General features: G+C 43.5%; 1 protein-coding gene across 1 annotated transcript; it reads left to right on the top strand.

The window, feature by feature from the left end:
• Nucleotides 1–37: 37 nt before the first annotated feature.
• On the top strand, nt 38–11495 carry CALM1 (calmodulin 1). The gene is made up of 6 exons (XM_082761526.1): nt 38–233; nt 2874–2904; nt 3774–3917; nt 6231–6337; nt 7757–7892; nt 8122–11495. Exons 1-6 carry the CDS (start codon nt 231–233, stop codon nt 8148–8150), a joined length of 450 nt encoding a protein of 149 aa, XP_082617652.1. The 5' UTR covers nt 38–230; the 3' UTR covers nt 8151–11495.
• Nucleotides 11496–21616: the final 10121 nt, after the last annotated feature.

Genomic DNA, 21616 nt, shown 5'->3' with positions numbered 1-21616 from the left:
TCACACGGAGCGCGCCGGGGAGGGGAGAAAAAGGCCCCGCTCCGGCGGAGGGATACAGCGCGCCATATATAGCGGCACGGCGCAGCCGCGCACCCCCAGCACTCCTCGCCGCCGCCGCGCCGGGCAGCAGCAGCAGCAGCAGCAGGAGGAGCAGCAGCAGCAGCAGCGCAGGCAGCAGCCGCCGCCGCCGCCGCTCGTGGTCGCGCAGTTCGTGCCGCCGCCGCCGCGCCATGGTAGGTAGCGCGGCCGCCCGCAGCACCGGGGGCTGGCTGAGGAGAGGGGCGGCCGAGCCGGGCTGTCCCCGGGGAGGGCTGCGGCCCGGGGGCGGCGGGAGGCCGCGGAGCTAACGGCCGTGCCGGGCACCCTGTCCGTCCTTCCTCCCTGCCTTCCCTTCCCTTCCCCCCGTCCCTGCCCTTCTCCCTGCCGCCGCTTCCTTCTCCCCGCGGCGCCGCCCGCCCCGCCTCGCCCTCCGGAAAGGGCCGGGAGCCGCTCCCCGGGGCCGCGGCTCTGCCCCGCTGCGCCCCGGCCCCGGCCGCAGTGCGCACCGAGGGGGAGGGGGGGGGGGGGGGGGAGAGAGACCGCGCTGCGGCTGCTGCGCCCTCAGCGCCCCCCCCCCCCCATTCCTCCCCGGTACTGTCCCCAAAAACGCAGCCGGGCTGCCCGCATTACATCATGTCTCCTCCTCTTCCTCCCTGCCTCCCGCCGCCTGGCCCCCAGCCGCGGGGGTTGGGGGGGCAGCCGAGCCTCACCCCCCCCCCATCCCCCCTCTCCCTTCCAGCCCCCGGGGGTAGGGGATGGGGGGGGATTGGGGCAGGGGATGGGGCATTGGGGCAGGGGGAGCCGCTGCCTTCCCCGCCCGGGGGAGGGAGGGGAGGGGAAGGGGAGGGGAAGGGAAGCGGGGCCGCAGTGCAGCACTGCCCGCCGGGCACGGCGCCTGTTGCGCCCCGCGCTGCCCGCCCGACCCCAGCCCCGGGGGTGGCAGCCTGGGGCTGGGGGGCTTCGGGGGGCAGCCCCCCGGCCGGGAGGGGAGGGTTGGGGGTTATATTTTTTTATTATTATTTTGTTTTTTTGAGGGGGGAGCGGGCTGCTCTCTCGTCGCTTCCTGGCCATCTGGGTGTCGCTCCGTGCTGCCTCCCCGCCGGGGCAGGCTGACACCGCCGGGACGCGGCTCGGTGGCGGGGCAGGGCGGGGTGGCAGCCCCAGCCCCAGGCACCTTTGTCCCCCAGCACAGCGCTGGTGGCCGCCTGCAGCGAGCCGAGCCCCGAGGACAGCTCCGGCACTGCCGTTTCTTGGTGTGACGCCGGTTTTTGGAGGCATCCGGAGCCCTGAGACACGGGGCAGAAAGCTGGTGCTGCTGGTTGAGGGTTTTGCCGAGGTGTGGCTCCGTTTCCTGTTCTGCAGGGCATTTGGTCTGTTATGTAAATTGCTTAGATGATCTTTAAGGGAAGCCTCATCTTTGCTGGAAAATCGTGAAAAGAGTGGGAGGTCAAGCTGGATTTTTGAAGACGTTTTCTACAGTATTTTAGCATGACTTAAGAAATGTGAATTTGGTTTTTAACTGCAAGCACTATTTTCTTATCCCCCCCCCCCCCACATGTTGTGAGCTGTTTAATCACTACACACAGACATAAAACACTAAATCTAAAGCTGGCACCTAAATACTGATGTCTGTATGTCACTTAACACATCCAACAAGCTTCCAACCATGTTGTTCACCTGTGCAGGGCTTGACAGATCATGTAGCCTGTTAATTCTCCATTGCATTTGTTGCCCTTTGCTGTAGTTACCTGGCTTTTATGTTTGAGATTAATGGTATTTTAGGACAAAAGGGTTGCAAGATGCCTGCTTTCTTTGACCAACAGCATAATTTTTTTGTATTGGTAAAAGCTTTTCAAAGAAGGGAGTCTTATAGGAGCTGGTACTTTATGTTATCAAATATCCATCTCTAGATAACTAAAATTCAATTTTAGGCTTGTTTTGTTGTTAATGATGAGAGAAATACATGATTTTTTGTGAAGAACCAGCTATCTTAGCCCAATCAATGGAGGCTCTTGTGATGCCCTATCTGTACAGAAAGGGGAGATTTCTGGAAGGATGCGGTTGGCACAGCTGAGCTCTGGAGGAGCGCGTTCAGTTGCCTGCTGCACAGTGCACCTCTGGGTGCAGCACTGGCCTCCTGGTGTGCAGAAGGTCACAGGCGAGCACTTTAAATCTTGGTGTTAGAAGGATGTGCACTGTGGTTTGTGCCTCGGTGGGAGGCATCTTAAGGTGCTTGGCTGAATGAGGGAATAATGTGATGCTTAAACTGGTGTTTTCTTGTCGGATGGTGAAAATCTCTGATACTGAGCAGCATTTCTTCCTGTTACAGCATGGTCCTGTGTGTTAAGCTTACTGTAGGCTGCTGGCTGGACTGCGCTGTGGGGTTGGACTGCTGTAGCGTTAGATCACTAGGTGGCACACTTGCCGTTAGCCCACTGATGTGCTAATACCCCCACGCTCGATTAGGGTCACTGTACTTCTGGAAGTGACATCTGATGTGATGCGAGACTCTAAGCATGTCATTAAGGATTTCATGCCCTTCTGATCAATTACAAGGAGCCTGCCTTGTGTCCTTGGCCTGACCAAATCGGGTTCTTTGAGCCAAAGGATGGCGTATTGTTCTGAATGGGCAGTTCTGGAACATGCTAGTTCTCTGCTTTTGGGAATGGCTGCATTGTGTAGGTGAGTGGAATCCCTTCTTGCAGAGGGAGAATTCCAGGGGTTGAAAGTGTCTTTGTAATGGTAATAATAAATCTCTGCTAAGTTTGAAGGAAGGGCCTTGTGGCTTGACATAGAGGTAAACATTATTCTAAAATATTCTATTCTTCGTGTAGGCTGATCAGCTGACTGAAGAACAGATTGCTGGTAAGTGTCTTAATGATACATACTTTTTGGCTAATTCCTTGTGACTGAAAGAAAATATCTCAAATGTAATGGAATCATCTTTTTTTCTCTCTACAATTTCAAATCTATACTAACAATTATTTTAAAAACAAAAATCAAAAGCACTCCCTTTTTAAAAGTTCTGGAATACTATTGGTATGTTCTGTTTCAATGTGGACTGCAGATTATCTGAGCCAAGTGTTTCTACATTTCTTGCAAACGAGTAATTGCTCGAATTTTCAGTGAACTTCTTAGAGCCAAGGCAGAACTAAATCTTTTTTTTTTTTCAGATGAAGATAAACTTGAAGTGAAATAGAAAAAAGTAAACCTACAACTGATTTATTACCTGTTAACACAAGCGTTTATTTAAATAACTTCTAACAGTGTCTAACTCAAACTGGTTGAGAGAATAGTAATTGACCTTGTGGAGACCAGTCACACCCACTTGAGGTTGACACTAATTCTTATGTCTGCTGCCTTGTGTTGCCATTTACCACTTATTTTTATTCCTGTAAGTTTGTTAATGGTGAATGGGTGAACTGTTGGGTTCCCCGGCTTATCCCAAACAGCTGCAATTTGTGCTGCAACAGTAATTCAAGCAACACGATGTTGAAATGCATTCACATTGTAATATGATGTTAGTACATTGAAACTTAGGTCATGTGGCTTTGCAGATTTTGTTGGTACTGTAACTATTTCTATTAATATTTGAAAACAAAAATTCTGCCAACACACGGGCAAGTTAAATGTTTCCCAAAATCTTACCAGACATCTTTCACTGGAATGCAGTTTTGTATGCAGTTTTCTTAGCTGGTGATGTCACTAAACAATGGCGCTGTTTCTGCCTCTAGAGTTCAAGGAAGCCTTTTCCCTGTTTGACAAAGATGGTGATGGTACTATCACAACAAAAGAACTGGGAACTGTCATGAGGTCGTTGGGTCAAAATCCAACAGAAGCAGAATTGCAGGATATGATCAACGAGGTAGATGCTGATGGTAAGTGTTAGAAGGATAGTTCTTAGTGTTGTAAATCATTCTGTGTATGCCCTCCACACTATATAAAGATGATGTTATGATGTGCTCAAAATAAAGTTTAGAAATACTGGATAGAAACTATACTCAGGGGCATCTGTTATTTTGCTTGTTCTCTGCACAGCAAAGATGCTAGCTGCCAAAGTGAGAATCTTAAAGTAAAAAGATGGGCAGAGGCAAAGTTACGCTATTTGTCTTCAATATTTTATGGGTTCCAGGCTTCCTATTGCTATTCAGCTTACCCTGACCTGCATTTAACCTGTGTTTCTACCTAGCTTTTCCATGCATGTTTTGTCAGCCCTTGCTATTCTTAATAGCTGTATTAAGGTCTGGTTCTGTTTAAGGTTGAAGATGTGATTACAATGGAATAACGCTGAACTCAAGAGTTGGAAATGCAACACGGAGAGTATGCATAGTTTAATGTAGTGTATTAGATCACTGGTAGATAGGGGGAGCAATTGGAGGCTGTCACTTGGAAAAGCAGGAAAGCCTTCTTGCATCGAAGTTGACCAGAATGGTTCATGTGGATGCCAGAAAGGATGTATGCGGTTTTTCTCTGGGACTCTGCTCAGGCTAGCAGTTACAGAAAGGAAAAGCTTGCTCTGCTTGGTGGTGTCAAGGTTTTGATCTCTTATGTTGGTGGATAGTGACTTTTCTGCAATACTCTGAAGAATGAAAAGTATATTGGCAAGGCTGTGGATTGTCAGTTTGTTAATCAAAACTACTTTTGTGAAAGTGTAAGTTAAACTTAATTGCCAACTAATTTGGATGCAGGTACTGAACCTTCTTGATACTCAGGGTTTGCAGTGATATGTAGAGGTTGTGTATAGTGGCTTCTCCAGGCTGTTCTGCAGTGTTCATAGAATCATAGAATGGTTTGGGTTGAAAGGGACCTTAAAGATGACCCAGTTCCAACCCCCCTGCCATGGGCAGGGACACCTCCCACCAGACCAGGTTGTGTGAAGCCCCATCCAGCCTGGCCTTGAACACCTCCAGGGATGGGGCATCCACAGCTTCTCTGGGCGACCTCTTCCAGTGCCTCACCACCCTCATAAAGGAAGACATTCTTCACTCTATCAAATACAAATCTACTTTCATTCAGTTTAAAGCCATGTTGCACTGGCAGATTAAAATTGGAAGTAGAGTGAGGACTTGAGATATGTCCTGCCCATATGTTTAAATTTGCTTCATAGCAGAGTGATTTGCTAATATTCTGCACGTTCATTGAGAATTTTCTGAAGCTATGTGTAAGACCTGTGTTCTGACTTAGCTGGTAGATGAAGTTGGCCATGATGATAAATAGCTCCATATGTCTTAATCTGGGATCCCTAAACTGCAAAGCTTTTCTTAATGATGCAGTTAAATGAATGCAGTTTAAATTTACCCAGTGAGTTTGCATGTTTCCCTGGGGCAAAAGGTAGATCTTAGTAACATGGTGAATGCTTAATGCTTTGTTTTGGCATGTAGGGATAGATCATGACTATGCTAACCTACTTTGTGTAGCTTGAAAGAACTTTGCTGCTTTACCATACTTATCTGTTTCTTATTATTTATCAGCCTTGAGCAGCCTCCAGTTTGAGTCTTTACTTTGAACTAGAACTTAATCTTATGGATGAGGCCTGAACACTGGTGGGGATTTTCAGTTTTGCGGTGCAAGACACTATGGTTATCAGAAATAACAAATGAAAGTTCTTCTAATGTCAGTTGTTTGCAGATACTTCTTGGACCTTAAAGTTGTATATTACTTCTGTGGTATACAACATAGGCTGATAAAGTTGATTTTGAACAAGGAAACAAGTATTTATGAACAGTGTGATTAAGAACTTTCTCAAATTTTAGATGTCATGGAGTTGTAGTGCCAGCTTTAATGTATTTGCTTTTGGAATCTCCCACAGTATTTGTTAGATTGTAAACAAGCTAAGTGATTAATTTTGGAGACTGGTTTTAAGTAAAGGCGAACCTTATCGAATCTTACCTGTTAACCTGGGAATATCAGACTGATATTTTATGTGCAACCTGGGTGGGCAATGGTATGGCTTGATTTGGAAAGAAAGCAGTTGACTTTGTGCTGAAACACTGGGGTGGAAGTGGCTGTTGCACATTGTAAAAGCAAACAGGCAATGGTAACAAGTTAAGGAAAACATATGGTTCTTCTATAGGAATAGTTTAGAGAGTACCTGTCAGTCTGATTCTTGTCACTGGCTAAATTAAAGGCCAGATTATTTTGTGCTCAAAACAAGCATGGAAGTTTAATTTTGGAAGTTTGTTTCCATTAAGGCAATGGCACTATCGACTTTCCTGAATTCTTAACCATGATGGCCAGAAAAATGAAGGACACAGACAGCGAGGAAGAAATCCGTGAGGCATTCCGAGTCTTTGACAAGGTATTCTTGGATCTTCAAATATTCCTTAGAAGCAGTAATGATGCTTATCTTTTCCTCTGTGTTCTCTCATCTTGTCTGAAAGGAAAAACCTCATAGCAGAGGCAGGAGAATTTGTAGCAGAGCAGGCCCTGTTCTATGGCAGAGCAGGCTGGTTGTATCCACTTAAACAGCAGTGCTAAACTTGAGGCTTTTCCAGGAAGAAAACTTTCTGGCCTTTTAAGAGCAGATATGAGCAGAACTTGATGCTTGGGGGGTGAAGGGGTCTTGTACAGAAGATTACAAAAATACCTTTTGATTTTGGGGAATTGCAGAAATATTCGCATGGGTGTGCAAGGTATTATGAAAGCTTCTGAAGCTGTCACCAATATTTACAGGCACAAGGGGTGCTTGTAATAGACAAGGCAGCATGTTGTCTTAAACATGCAGGCTTTGAAGTTACTTTCAGGAAAACTTGAGCTCAACTCCCACCTTCATTAAAGTTAACCTAGGTGTACATGATAAAAGTTCTGATGAGCTATTTTTAGAACAGGGGTTCCCCTCTTTGGATCGTTTGGGTGTGACAGTTACTACAAGAGACCTGTGCTGTACAGTGGCTGGTGCAGCTGCTAAGCTAATGCATATGCATGCATGGAAGGTCTCTTTCCAATTTCTGTGGAAAAAGAGCCAGTCTCTGGTCCTTTGCTGGAAGGTGTTTTAGAGCAGATGTTTAATTGTTTACTTAGTACTTCCCCCAGGTTTATTTCTGCAGCTGAGGTTGGTGAGTAGTGGCTGATGTGACACCATCTAAGCTCCTGCTCTAAGCTAGTGTGTTCTTCGTGTAGACAGAAGACAATTCATGAAATGGCTAGATATCAGAACTTAGAGCATATATAAATAATGGAATGCTGACTTAAAATTGTTACTCTTTTTGCCACTATTCTTGTCACAACTGCTTATGAGTGAAATTAAAGTGTTTTCTTTGAAGGTGTGATTTGTTCTAGATCTTATATAAGAAGCCTAACTTAGCTGCCCGCAGTCTGATTATAGAAGCAGTGTTTTCATGGAATAGAAAGCTGACTTTATACTTGCTGGTGGGGAACTAGTCCTTTAGTTGCTTAGGCAGCAGAGAAATGAAAACACTTTTTCTAACAATCTTTCAAAAATAAAATCAAGAAACACTAAAATACCTTATAACAGCTGTGAATCCAGCATACAGTTACTCTTACAGTACAATAATCAGAGAAGATTTTGTTGGGAAGCATGCTTCATAAGGTGATAGGACTGATCCACACTGTAGGGGTACGCAGTGTACTGGATCTGTATGTCTGTCCTATGAGCTATAAGGCTAGTTTAAAAGCAGTCCCTAGAAACCTAGGTGTAGTTTCAGAGTAGATCAGTGTCAGGATTGTTGATCATAATCTTGTGAAACTTTCCCCGCAGGATGGCAATGGTTATATCAGTGCGGCAGAGCTACGTCATGTTATGACAAACTTAGGAGAAAAGCTAACAGATGAAGAAGTAGACGAAATGATCAGAGAAGCAGACATTGATGGGGATGGGCAAGTCAACTATGAAGGTAAAACAGCTTATCTTGACTCATACTCATTACTCAGGTTGAGTGAAGGTGTACTGAATAAGCCATCATTTTCTAGTATTTGGAGACACAGTTTATTCAGTTGTCCACTTCTGTGGAGGAAAAACTAACTTCCACTGCATCTAATGTTTGTTATGCCAAGTATGTTTAAGATTTATGATAGTTGAAAGTACTCCAGAGACGATAAATCAGTGACTCTTTGTCTTTTCAGAATTCGTACAGATGATGACTGCAAAGTGAAGAGACCTCCTTTACACCTTTTTTCCTCTAGAAGAATCAAATTGAATCTTTTACTTACCTCTTGCAAAAAAAATGTTCATTTATTCATTCTGTTTCTGTATAGCAAAACTGAATGTCAAAATACCTTCTGTCCACAAACTGCATGTAATGGTTGGTGGTCCTGTCCCCAAAAGATCAAGTTAAACATCAGTTTTACAATATAAATAATTGTACTACCTTGAAAATAAAAAAAAAAAAAAAAGGAAGCACTTAGTGAACTCAAAAGTTCCATTTGCTAATGACTATTACACTGTTTGGGCTGGCCAGTTTTTCATGCATGCAGCTTGACAATTGAGCACAGTCAGACATTTGTATAAAAAGGAAAAAAAACAACCTAAAAGATCCACTCTTTTCTTCAACTGTGGATTCTAGATCAATTTGTAGTATAAATTGTCATAGCTGGTTTACTTTAAAATTGGTTTATACCTCAGGATGGTATGCAGCAAAAATGGTTGAAGGATGCAAAACTTAGAGAAAATGCCCTAAAGGTTGAATGGTTCTCCTGTACGTAGCAGTGTGCTCCAAAAAATACGATGATCTTAACTATGGATGGCATGTCTGTGTTAAAATATTGGTTTAACATTGTCTGCATTGCACTATAGTGAAACGGGTGTCGGCTGTTACCGTTCACAAAATTTTTAAAAGAAACCTTCACCAAGGGAGCATCTTTGGACTCTCATATTTTTAAAACCTTCTGTACCATGACTTGGAGCTGGCGGAGTAGCCTGTGGACTTCAGCACAACTATCAACATTGCTGTTCAAGACATTACAATTTATGTCCATTCCAAGTTGTAAATGCTAGTCTTTTTTTCCAATAAAAGACCATTAACTTAAAGGTGGTGTTAAATGCTTTGTAAAGCTAAAATATATATATAATTGAGATAATAAACCAAAAAAGCAGTAGGAGGGAAGCGTTTCTATGAATGACTTGCTGCTAAATTATAATGCACATGTATGCAATAAGTTATCCCCTATCTTTTCGAGATGGCAAGAACTGACCTCCTGTAACCCAAGACCTTTGCTATAAATAAATGAACTTGTGCTTGCCTTTCATATTACGACAATGTTAATTTAGTTGGTCTCAAAGTCGTGTAATGCTGACTCGTCAACTATCAGCAGAGAAGTAACACCTCATTTCACTAAAGTGGAGAGCTCTCAGCATGCATGTTGATACTGGGGGAACATGGATAGATTGCAATGTTTTTTTTGACAGGTTATAGAAACCAGTTGGAGCACTTAAACAGCATGGACTTCATAGATATCTATGATTCTCAAACATGCCAAAAATGCATTTCTCTACCCACAGAAAGAAATGGACATTTCTCTTACAATGTTTAGAAAACAAAAGCCTTTTTGGAAACTGGGGCTATTATGTCTTGACTATCTTCTCAAACACTTGCATGAATTTTATGGGGTGGAGAAGAGGACTAGGGTTAATTTAAAAACAGTCTTGTTACTTCTGCTTTGCATGCACTAGCAATGCTTAGTCATTCCAGGTCTTTGAGTAAGTGTTCTCTGATCCTTCAGCTTCCCTATGAATGAGTAGCAAAGCAGCTGTGTTCACTCTTCTTTGTTTTGGAAGAATGTTTTTTTTTTTTTTTTTTAATAGCAGAGCCTCCATGTGGAAGGCTTTTATGCTTGGGAGGGAGGGACTACAGCTTTGTTACTTGACTGTAAGTCTGTTTCCAAATATAACTGGAGCTGCAAACCTTAATTGCTTAATTGCCTTTGGTTCTGGAGAGTATTGATACTATCTCTTGAGAGAGATGCAAGTCTCCATTCATCCTGTCTAACTGAGGTGCCTGTGTTAAGAACTTGGTTGCTTGAAACGCAGCCTCACTCGGTGGGGGTAAAGAGATGCCTCCAGAAGGCAATTGAGACTATCTGCCTTCAGTGATTTGTTTTTTACTTTTTATTCCTGGTTATTGGGGGGAGTTCTGGGTGACTAGGTACCCAGACACCTTAACCAAGTGCCTGAAAGTTAGATGGGCTGAATCTAGGCAGTTGTTCAGATCTCTAGTTGTAAAGGCTTTTGCTATGGCTGCGTATGCTGTCATAACAAACTGGCTGCTGTGATGAGAATGCCTGACTGCCACTTGAAAGTAGAGCCTTGCATGGCAGCTGCAGACTGCTTCTTTGGCAGTGCCTGAGAGTGGCTGCCCTGAGTCTGTAGACCAGCTTTGAACGAGAATGTACTGAGGGACAGGCAAGGTAGGAGCAAGGGTTGCTGCTCTGAACTAATTACTTCTGCCTGAGTGTGCAGAGATCTCATCTAGTAGGTAAATGCTTCTTACCATCTATCTGTCATTCACTCACGGTTGGTAGGGTAGTTCATTTAAGAACAGCTGCTTTTAGCTTATTCAGTGTGCTCTGTGCTTGCTAGCAAAGAGACCTCATTCCTGCAAGAGGTTCTTGGCTTGATTAGAAATTGTCTGGCAGTGTGCAGTGTTGGTATGCCCTGTAACTGAATCTGCCTGGAGGTATCTAATTATTAACTGACTTCAGTACCACATCAACCTCGAGTAAATGTATCCTCTGTACAGGACTTTAGCTCTGTTCCTTTCTGCATAGTGAATATCTAGAGAAATGAAACAGTGTCATCGAGGACTTTTTTTTCTTTTTTTTTTTTTTGTGGGTGTGTGCGTGTGGCTTTGGCTTTTTCCAAATGTGAAAGTGTGGGCTGGATACACTTGGTGCATGGCTTAGAAACATGGGACTGGAAAGAACTTCCTGGGTCATCAGATCCAGTCCCCTGCTATTGCAGGCAACCGTGTCATATAATCCTTTTAATAAACTGATCAAGCTTAACCACCTGCTTGTAAGTGGCTTGTTTTCATGGAAGTTCTGTAACTCATGTTGCTCTCAACTGATGCAAGTAATATATGAAATATGAAGTTAATCAAAAGGTCCTCCAGCTTAGCTTCAGGTTTATCATTACACTTATTTAACTGAATTTCTCAACCATGTTTTTCTTTGCACAACACTCAGGAAAGTGTTGAATATTTACACCCCCTTGTTATGAATAAGAGTTGGTGTGCTTGCTTATTTTTTTTAATGAAAAAGATGGATGTCTGGCTTGTTGAAACTTGTTAGATATGTTAATTGTCAAGGCAAGAAACAATTGAGTTGTATTTGATACATAAATTTAAGGCTAGATTATACATAACCATTTTTAAAATACATCAACTTGCAGTGTAGTTTTATATTTAATACTGAAATTGTACTGCTAAAGTTTAAACTGCTGTTAATCATATTCCTCTTCTGATCATAATGAAAAAATAAAGGGTAAGAAAATGCTTAACATAGATTATTCATTATCATGCTTATTTTATTAACTCAGGCACACACATCCTGAAGCGTCTCCAGGTACGGGGCATTTGTTTTGTTTGGTGGGGTGGGATAAAGCGGAGGAGGGGGGTTACTGATGTGATGATGGGAGACTCTCATTCCCACAATTTGTCCCACTTCTGCAGCTTCAGAAACTGATGCTGTCAAGAATCGATGAAGAAGTTAGCCTACACCTTACTGACGCATTAAATGTGCGTGTGGGTGCAGGTCTGACCTGTGGGTACTGCACAGTGCTGCTGCTGACAGTCCCCGTGCCCTGCACAGATCGGTGGCAGGGGGAGAGGCTCTATCTTGGTCCCCTATGGCAGTAAACATGATGTGAATGCAGGTGTCTGTTCCCAGGTGGCACCAAATTAAACTAAAAAGACAGTCTTGGAGTTTAAAACTAACAGTTGTATGGCTTGCTTTTTCCATACCCTGGAACTAACTGGACCATATGCCTTACTGCAATCCAATTAGGGTGGGGGGTTTTGTTTTTTAAGGTTCAGTGACTAACTGAAATTTGACAAAGTACTGTGGCAAGACCACAGTGTGTCTTCTAACCATAAACATCTAGTAGTCAACTGAAGATAAGTGATAAAGACTGGTGCCATGTGTCTCCTGACTGACATTTAGGAGAGCAGACGATAAACATTTAAATAGAACAGGTGCACCCTTAAAATCAGTAAGACAAATGTGTGTGATATTTGTGGATTTTTACACAACAGGGTTGCAATTCCAATATATATTTATATATTTTTAAAATCCAAACACCAGATTTTGAAGTAATTAAGTAGATAATGAGCTGCATGTGGATTTGGAGCTCCAAGGAGCCCTGATGTTATTTGCTATTAAAAAAAAATATATGTATGAAGGCCCAAGCGCTTAAAGGATTGATGTTATATGCTTCTAAGCACCCCTATCAGCAGGTTACCCCTATCAGTAAAGCATTCAGAGGATATCTGTAATAATTGATAATTGAATTAAAGTTTGATATTAATAAATCCAGTTCTGGATGAAGTGGCCAAATATCCCCAATAAATGACAGAGCTGCTGATTAGGTAGAGGCTGACAAAATCTATTTAAGACCCTGGATGATTAAGCACAGCTGGTACCTAGTACTAAATGAGTGCCGGCGTTGCTCTCCTTCCTGCTGCTAACAGGCAGGACCAGCACAGAGCCAGTCAGCCTGCCCTGCTCCCATCCCTGCAGCATCGACCAGGAGCCTTTTCTTGCTTCCCTGAGTGCTGCTTTGCTCTGCAGAGGCAAGAACACACTTCAGAAAGCAGCATGTCCCTTCCTGACATCAAACTGCTCAAGTCCACAAGGGGAAAAAAAAAAACATTTGCTACAGAAAGGGAGCATCCTGCAGCAGGAGGTTCCAGATCCCTGTGCAGACAGAAGCTGAGTGACACCAGCAATATATAGTGATGTTAAGAAGGAAAAAAAAAAAAAAAGACTCCCAATATTTCCACAACAGACTAATAAAGAGGTTGCAAGTTACTCTGTCCAGCATCACTAGAGGTGTTGGGCAAAGCTGGCTGTAGCTGGCAGCGAGGACTGCAGCCTCGTACACAGTAATTTCTTGCTCTGGTCTTTCACAGAAACGTCATTGACTGTGAAATCTTGTATAAATCTCAGAAAAGTCACTTTCATCTCAGTTGCCTCAGATATCAACATGTGGAGAAATACTGAAAGAATTACTCACAGAACAGTCTTTTTCTGGCAATAATGTATCTCTTAAGATAATTAATGGTTCAAGTACAATATGAAAACTGAGCTAATCACCTAAAAATGAATCAAAATATGTTCTGAATAGTTTATTTTATTCCTATATCTCTAAATATGAAGTTTGAAAAAAAAGATTCTTGAACAAATGTCCTATTTGCCCTATCAGCTGCAGCATTTAGAATGAACACAATATTCCAATAGGAACCAATTCAATCAACTGAGCAAGCCGTAAAAAGACATAGGGTATTATTCCCCTTTTTCTAGGCTGCAGTGGGATTGGCAATAGCAATGCTGACAGCACAGCAGTGCCGTAGTTATTCTGATAAATCGATATGGTGAAAAAAATGGATAAGGCGAGAGAAAAAAAGGAGCATACCTCTGCATGGGCCTGCTTTGTGGCCTTGTCTCATGGAGTATTTGTTGCCCACAAATCTATAAATACTCAACTGTGAGCTCTCTGAACACTACGTTTTTCTAGCAGTGGTAGTGTCCACCCTCAAACAAACAAACAGAAAACCAACAAACAGTCAAAAACTCTGCCACCACATGTAGGTCTGTGTACTATGTATACCTGAAAGCACAGCCTGGAAAAGCCAGCTGTAAACCTTTTGCAGTTCAGAACTTGCCAAATGTCCTATTTATTAAGCTCTGCTTATTCTGAGCTTTCTTTACAAATACATTAAAAGGAACAATTTCCTCCAGACATCTTGGTAGGAGACAAAACATACCCAGGACTTCAGATGGCTTTTTACTGAATCTCTTTTATTAGGTAAAATACTATAAGAATGAATATTTAGCTCCACAGGTATCTGTGTGCGACATCAAAATTATCAGGGATTTTGGTATAAAATGTTAGCAATAGTTTCAAATAGCCTATTTGTTTCATTAGACATTAATAGACTAAAAATTCCTGTATGTGTCCACCAGGTACTCTGACAATCAGACTCACAGTGAGCATGATGCTGTCCTGCCCTACACATCTGGACTACAGACAGGTTAATTCCATCAGTACATCCAGTTAACAAGTAAAACATCTTTACACCACCAGTTAGGATGCCATGTTCTACAGCACAGCTAACATAAGCATTGATAAAATGTGAAAACTGCCTTTCCAATGTATTTTCTATCAAATTGACTTCTGGAGAGGAAAGTATACAACTTGTTCACTAGCTTAAGTTACTATTCTTTTGTATATTGCACATTTGTACACTGAAAATACTATGACAAAATAATGGTCTTAAGACTACAGAACTAAGCACTCAAAATTTAGAAAATGCCCAATTAAGGTTATCTGTGAAATGCCAGTTTGGGCTGTTGCAGATGTGATTGCAAAAGATTAAGACACCGTCTTGGCTTATAGATCCTCCTACTATGCTTCCCACAGGATTTTTGCATGAAGTTTATTAAATACTTATTTTCAACTTTCTGAATGCATTATTCCATACTCAAGTCACTTCCCACTGCACAGCTCTTGTTCTGAGGACAGAATTAGTAGTTTCTTCATTTTTTCCGATGGCACTGAAGTAGCCAAGTGCCTCACAAATACCGCTTTCATTTTTATGACACATACTGCTTTCTTTTTTCATGGCTTTTCATGGCACACAGTGAAGTAAGGACACCCTCCTTTAACAGAAAGAACCGAGGTACGGTCACTGAAGTCCACGGTAGCATTATCAGAGAGCCCAGTTAGAGACACTTAAATTTTTCAGAGCTACTCTCTCAAGCTATGCATGGCACAATCCCATCGGTACCAGGGAGCTTCCTTCATGGCTGAAAATCTGTCTAAGCTGGGTCAGGCAGTTGTCAAATGATGTACATAGAGGAAGCACCAACCCATACAGAGCTAAGTTCACGAGAAAACAGATCAGCTGCACAGTTTTTTTCACAGCACCACCCCGATTCATGCTCAGAGCAGCTCCCCTTGTGCCAGGAAAGAGGAAGGAGCTGAAATAAATTACAGGATTTCATGTTAAAACCACATTGTAAGGGGGTTGGAAGGGAAGTAGGCAAAGAAAAGTGGTACAGAAACTCAATTCTGGCACTCCCTAACTCCGAGGCTTAGCTTTGCCCTTTCCCTGCCGTTTCAATCCTCTACTTTACTACACACTCACAGCAGTGTGAAACCAAACTGCGCTCCCAGCACAGGAAACTCCACCATGCAGCATCCCAGGGACACCCCCTGTGTCACCCCAAGCCTCAGCCCGCAGGTTCAGCACAGGCCTGAGGTGACCCAGCCCATGGCTTTCGTGGGTACTCGTTGACTGCAGAGCAAGGGTAGCTTCGGGGGCTGTCGGAGGTACTTGGGGCTGCAGGAGACTGGGAGTTGGGGGCTGTAGGTTCCTACGCTCATCCACTGACACCCTGACCCCATAGCAGCTATCCTGTGCCTCTTCTGCCCCCTCCCTCATCTCAGATTTATTCTCTACCCTCATCAGAGCCAGTTTGTTCCTCTTTTCTTCATTTTCTTGTCCCATGGTCCTCACCCCTTTTTCACCCTATCAGCCAATCTATTTCTTTAACCAGGGCTGCCAATGACACAGATCTTCCAGATCTCCATTCCCACAAGCAGCCACCAAATTTTTCATCCTAACCTGCTGGTTTCTCACCAAGTAACTTTCACCTCTGTGCTGCCCGAGGTGGGGCAAGCACTCAAGTCAGAGTGTAGAAAAAAGTCCCCCCTGTGATCAGCTCGTTTTGGGTTGTAGACAGACCTGAGCCCCACTTAGCTTTCAGCGGCCGAGAGCTGTGGCTGCAAAACAAGAGACAGAGCAATTTCCCCCAGGCTTCAGGCTGGGGGTGCCTGGTCTGGGGGTATCTGGGATGTTAAATGTCTCATCTCTATTTCTTAGAGCCACAAGTTGCCTGTTCTGCAAAGAACACCTAACTGAACTTAATTCTGCTAACAGATAGCTCTAGAGTAGGAGATGCAGTTACTATTTACTAAACTGATGCAGCAGTACACCCATGCAAAAAACTACAAGTAGGAAGCTCTCAGCTACAGATGTATGCCTGCAGAAAGAGTCACATAATGTCTGATTGCACTATTAAATTATTATGGTAGTTTGAAGTTTTATGAAGCAATAGTTCTAATAATGCCGTTTTAGTACTCTGTACTTAGACACATTAGACCCGCTTCAATACAGTAGGTAGTCACTATATGGGGGAAAATAACCTTCCTTCATCGATGTGGCAAAAAACTTCTTCATATAAAAGCTATTGCCATTAGTGAATACGTATAAATGAAAAAGTGAAATCTAATAATATATACACCTGGGTAGATTACATTGCTTACTATGAAATAATGCAACATACTTCAGTGCTTCTACTTTTAACAGGGTAGAGAAGAATTCAGATTCTTATTCATGATTAATATCCTTCATATGTAAATGACTTCAAACTGCCAGTCAAATGGTGCTATTAATTTAAGGATGAAGTACTGAACTAATCTGTTTCAGATTTTTTATTATCTATCTCACGTGTCCTAATCTCTCATGTAGCTTTAGTTCCTAGGATATTACCCAAGGGTTATAGAATCTACTTGTATAGCAATGAAGACTTTTTTTTTTAGTGATTTACAGACTTTTAAGATAGTGTAGACCAAATTCCATACTAAATTAATTTGATCAGTTAAGACAATAAGTGGAGCAGGCATTAATTGGTCATATTGGCTGAACTGCTGAGAAAATGGAACCACTTTTTTGGGCTATGGATTGAGTGCATAATATTGACTGCTAGTTCTGCAGCAAAAACATTCTAACTCTATTGGATTGGTAAGTTTTTATTATTGTTATTATTATTATTTTTGCCAGAACTAGAAACACAAAATGATTCTCCCCTGTACTCGGCTCTAGTGAGGCCGCACCTCGAGTACTGTGTTCAGTTTTGGGCCCCTCACTACAAGAAGGACATCGAGGTGCTTGAGCGGGTGCAGAGAAGGGCGACGAAGCTGGTGAGGGGCCTGGAGAACAAGTCCTATGAGGAGCGGCTGAGGGAGCTGGGCTTGTTCAGCCTGGAGAAAAGGAGGCTCAGGGGCGACCTTATTGCTCTCTACAGATACCTTAAAGGAGGCTGTAGTGAGGTGGGGGTTGGCCTGTTCTCCCATGTGCCTGGTGACAGGACGAGGGGGAAAGTGCTAAAGTTGCGCCAGGGGAGTTTTAGGTCAGATGTTAGGAAGAACTTCTTTACTGAAAGGGTTGTTAGACATTGGAACAGGCTGCCCAGGGAAGTGGTGGAGTCACCATCCCTGGAAGTCTTTAAAAGACGTTTAGATGTAGAGCTTAGGGATATGGTTTAGTGGGGACTGTTAGTGTTAGGTCAGAGGTTGGACTCGATGATCTTGAGGTCTCTTCCAACCTAGAAATTCTGTGATTCTGTGATTTGATATCCCACTACTCCCAAGTCACTGTCTCCTGAATCCCTGATAAAGGTCTCTGCTCACCCTAAAGACCACTGGCACCTCTGTTTTTTGCAGTGAAGTTTTCAAAGTTCTTGGACATGTTTGTAAGCTTTCCAAGACAAACATACAGATTTTATAATGAATTGAGTACACTTTGTTTTGAGTGAATAGGTTGCTGTTAAATATTTCGGTCTGGGACTTGACCCACTTTGCAGTTTATCACCTTACAGAAAAATTTATCCCAGTTTTATATTTCCAGATATGAAAATATCCATTGCTCTTTTCAGTGAAAATCAGCAAAGGCCTCACCCTACCATCTTCTTCTGTTCCTGCACTACCAGCTTGGTGTCCATGAACCATGGCAATTAAACAGGATTAGATGAACAAAGCAGATTCATCATTAGCTCAGAATTTCTTTGATTCTGGAGATGTAGGTCAGACCAAATTTTACAAAATGAGGTTTTGTGGTTTCATTTAATTTTTTATTATACCCTAAAAAAAAAAAAAAAAAAAAAAAAAAAAAAAAAAAAGCAATGAAAATAATAAAACAATGTTTAAAAGGAAAAAAAGTGTTACTGGTATAAGTAAGGCAGGAAAGCTGGACTGATGGGCTCAGGGAGGCATAAAAGATGAGTTTGTTTGGCAAAGCACTCACACAGAAGAGCTCTTTAAGGGATGATGAGAGATTTCTGTGGTGCCAGCTCTGGGAGAATCCCTGCAGAGAAGAGAGGCAAAGCAGGGGCAGAAGTGTTTGAAGGAAGATCTAAAATAGATTAAAAAAAAAAAAGGTGAAACATGCAAATGGCCTTGTGAATGCAACCCACTGCATATTACAGTGGCCCAGCCACAGAAACAAAACTGCCAAGACAAGTCTGTGTTAATCTCCCAGACTCTTTGCTTGGGTTAGAGGGGAAAGAACTGATGTAGAGAAGAAGCTTCAAGGAGTGCTCAGCCCGGACCTGTACGATGTGGACATTGGGAAAAGGCTATGAAGAGCTGACAGCATTGCTGCTAGGAAAGCTTTTCCCCTGTGCAAGCATTGCCCAGTGCCATGTCTGTTCCTGCTTGTCTGTGAGGTGAGCAGATGCGGTCACTGTCACCAGACTGCCTCTGTGTTCAGTGATCATGCCTTATACCCTGCCAGTCTCCAGGATCCAGCTACTTCACTCTGGGGTGCAGAAAGACACCTGCATGGTGAGGGAAGTCAGTGCTCTGAGCCTGCCCTGCAGGTGGCCAAGCAGTCCTTTGTGATAGAGGGGACAGAGGACAGCTTCGCTCCATCCCCACACAGCTACCCACTTTGTACAGAATAAATACTACCTGATGCAGAGAAAAAGACCATGCATGAGCGTGTACTCTCCCTGGAGAGGAGAAATCTACATCCCAAATCTTTGTGCCAGCGATGCTGGCTTCACAGTAGTGAAGTTGTCAGTGGACCTAAGGCTGGTGTGCAGTCCCACATACCCTGCCATTAGTCAATGTGTGCTCCCATCAGTGGGTTTGTCCCTACTGGAATTTTTGTTCCTATTTTGTTCGGTGCTGAGTATAGTAGTTTCATGGTGCTTCATAGCCTTATGCTGTGGGTGTATTCCTGGTCGGGAGGAGGTGGTAGAGTCCATTCTCTTATTTCCTGCAAATCTGTGTATGGAGAAATGAGAACTTTTTCATCTGAGCCTGGTAGGCTCAGTCCAAGGGTGTCTGCTGAATCAACACTTGGGACCTTGCTGCTCATATCCCAGGGGGCAGGGGCTATGCTGATTATAAATGTTGACACCAAGGAGATTACAGGCACATCCAAGAACTCAAAAACCTTTACTGTAAAAAACAGAGATTACAATACTCGTCAGATAGTAGCTGAGGAGGGGGTTAGGGCTTTAACCATTCCTGGAACAACAGTGAAGGTTCAAAATACAGCAGAATATTTTCTAGCTCCCCTCTTTAGCCTGTAGCCCTAATTCTTTATTTCATCACATCAGTTTTAAAACTAGTAAAAGACTATGGAGAGGGTATAACAGGCCCCAAATTAATACTTAGTAGTGAAATCAAATGCGAACACTTTCCTCATTTTAAGTAGTTTAGCAAATGGTCTAGAAAATAGAGCATGGTACAGAGCCATTCAACATGAGCTCGTTGATTCAGATGCAACCTGCAAGAAGTTAACAAAAATTAGTGCTGGCAAATGCCCATTTGGCAGCCTGCAGAGGAGCCTTGTTTATAACTTCATCCCACATAAGTACTCGTGGCTGCTGATTTCCATTCACAGACCCTGCTGTCACAGAGTCACTATGCGGCCCCCTGACCTGGTCCTCCGGCTGCTCAGTAGATGTCCTCACTGGCAGTGGGCTGAGGGCACTGAAGCTTGAACCCCTTCCTCTGAGAACAGCCTGGACATGGAGGCCGAGGCCCAGCACGTCTCCATGTCACAGTAGTGACTGCCATGCATCCTCCCCGCTGTTCCCAGAGGCCCTTTGTGGGGACACCATGGTGCCCACATCCCCACCTGGCTGCAAGGCCCTGGGTTGGGCACCCGGGTGCTCACTGCCTTCCCTGGCAGCCTGTGCCATGCATTTTGCTGCTTCTGCCAGCACCAGTGCCTGACGGACCAGGCCTAAACCGGCTTGGAGAGGCCCACACAATGCTTCAGGTGCTGGGGACTGCATCCTTCAAGCCTTCCCCAGCTTCTTGGCACAACAGGGAAAAGGGATTTGTGGTATTGTTAGTATTACTATAGGAGAGAGCAGGCCGGTGTAAGCTTGAGCTCCCCGTTTGCTGCTTTTATTGCCCTCCAAGAGGAAGGCAGCTGCAGGGCTGGGGCTGGCAGCCCAGCCAAACCTTCCCATGCCTACCAGAGTGGACCAGCTGTCAGGCCAGGTTGTGTCAACCAGCCTGGAGCCAACCCCAGATCAGCACTTATGTCTTGTTTTTATGGCCTAGGGAAGTGTAACGGGGATGTTGGCGGGCTGGAGAGAGCTGGTCCCAGCTCAACAGCTCCTGTTGTTGCTGCCCTGCATGCAAACACGTGCGTTGAAACATCTCACAGGTGGATGTGGGCCATCCACAGCAATCAGCATTAAGCATTTGTATCCAAAGACCTCAAAGCTTTAGGCAAATTCAAATTTAAACTTGTAAGGGGTCTCTTCCTTTTAAATGAAACACTTCTGTTCCCCTCCTCACATCCCAGCACAGCGCTTTTGAAATTCAGATGCAAACAGAAATTTCTTACATTTAAATCTCCTGCCCTCCAACTCATTACAGCATGATGTGTATGCTGTCCTTTTTTTTTTTTTTTTTTTTTTTTTCCTTTCTGCTGGATCAAGATGAACATCTGTAATGCTTTTATGACTCTCTTATATAAGTATTATCAGGAAAAAATACTAGGAAAGAAATTAAGCCAAAGGACAATGCCAGCAGAAGAACCAAGAGGTAGGAATAGGCTCAGGATAAACTTACATTAGAAATTAAAGATTTCCTGGCATTGGACAAGTGTAGCTGTGGAGCCACCTTTCTGTAAGTAGCCATGGAAGAAGTGTTGGCTAATTTTTGCTCAAGTCTTAAGGAGAATAGATGGTGGTATTGCCAAAATATCACTACAGTTGACCCAAGCCTATCTGCTGTCTTCATAATCGTGCTTACAGTGGAGTTACATAGTCAGGACTGTCTATTACAGTGTTTTTCAGGAGTCTTAGGGCAAAAATTGGTGGCTTCCCACTGTTCAGTCAATCTCCCTGACCTGTACAGCTCCTTTCCTGAGGAAAAGTCTCCCTCTTCTTTTTTTTTTTTTTTTTTTTTTGATTTGCATAGTGCTGTATTTTTTTACTATTCCTTAGCAATCACAGGTCCTGCTCACAGCAAACTAATCAGAAGAGGAGCTTTTAATCAAAGCCACTGAATTCTGGATATCTTGTGCAGCTCCATTGTTTTCTTCCTGTTAAAAACCTCCAAGTGCTTTGCGATGATGTTATTAGTAGACTG

Source organism: Aythya marila (assembly GCF_965140915.1).
Source record: "Aythya marila genome assembly, chromosome: 5".
Lineage (NCBI taxonomy): Eukaryota > Metazoa > Chordata > Aves > Anseriformes > Anatidae > Aythya > Aythya marila.
Note: the sequence above shows the minus strand (reverse complement) of the source record. Positions and strands in the feature narration are given on the sequence as shown.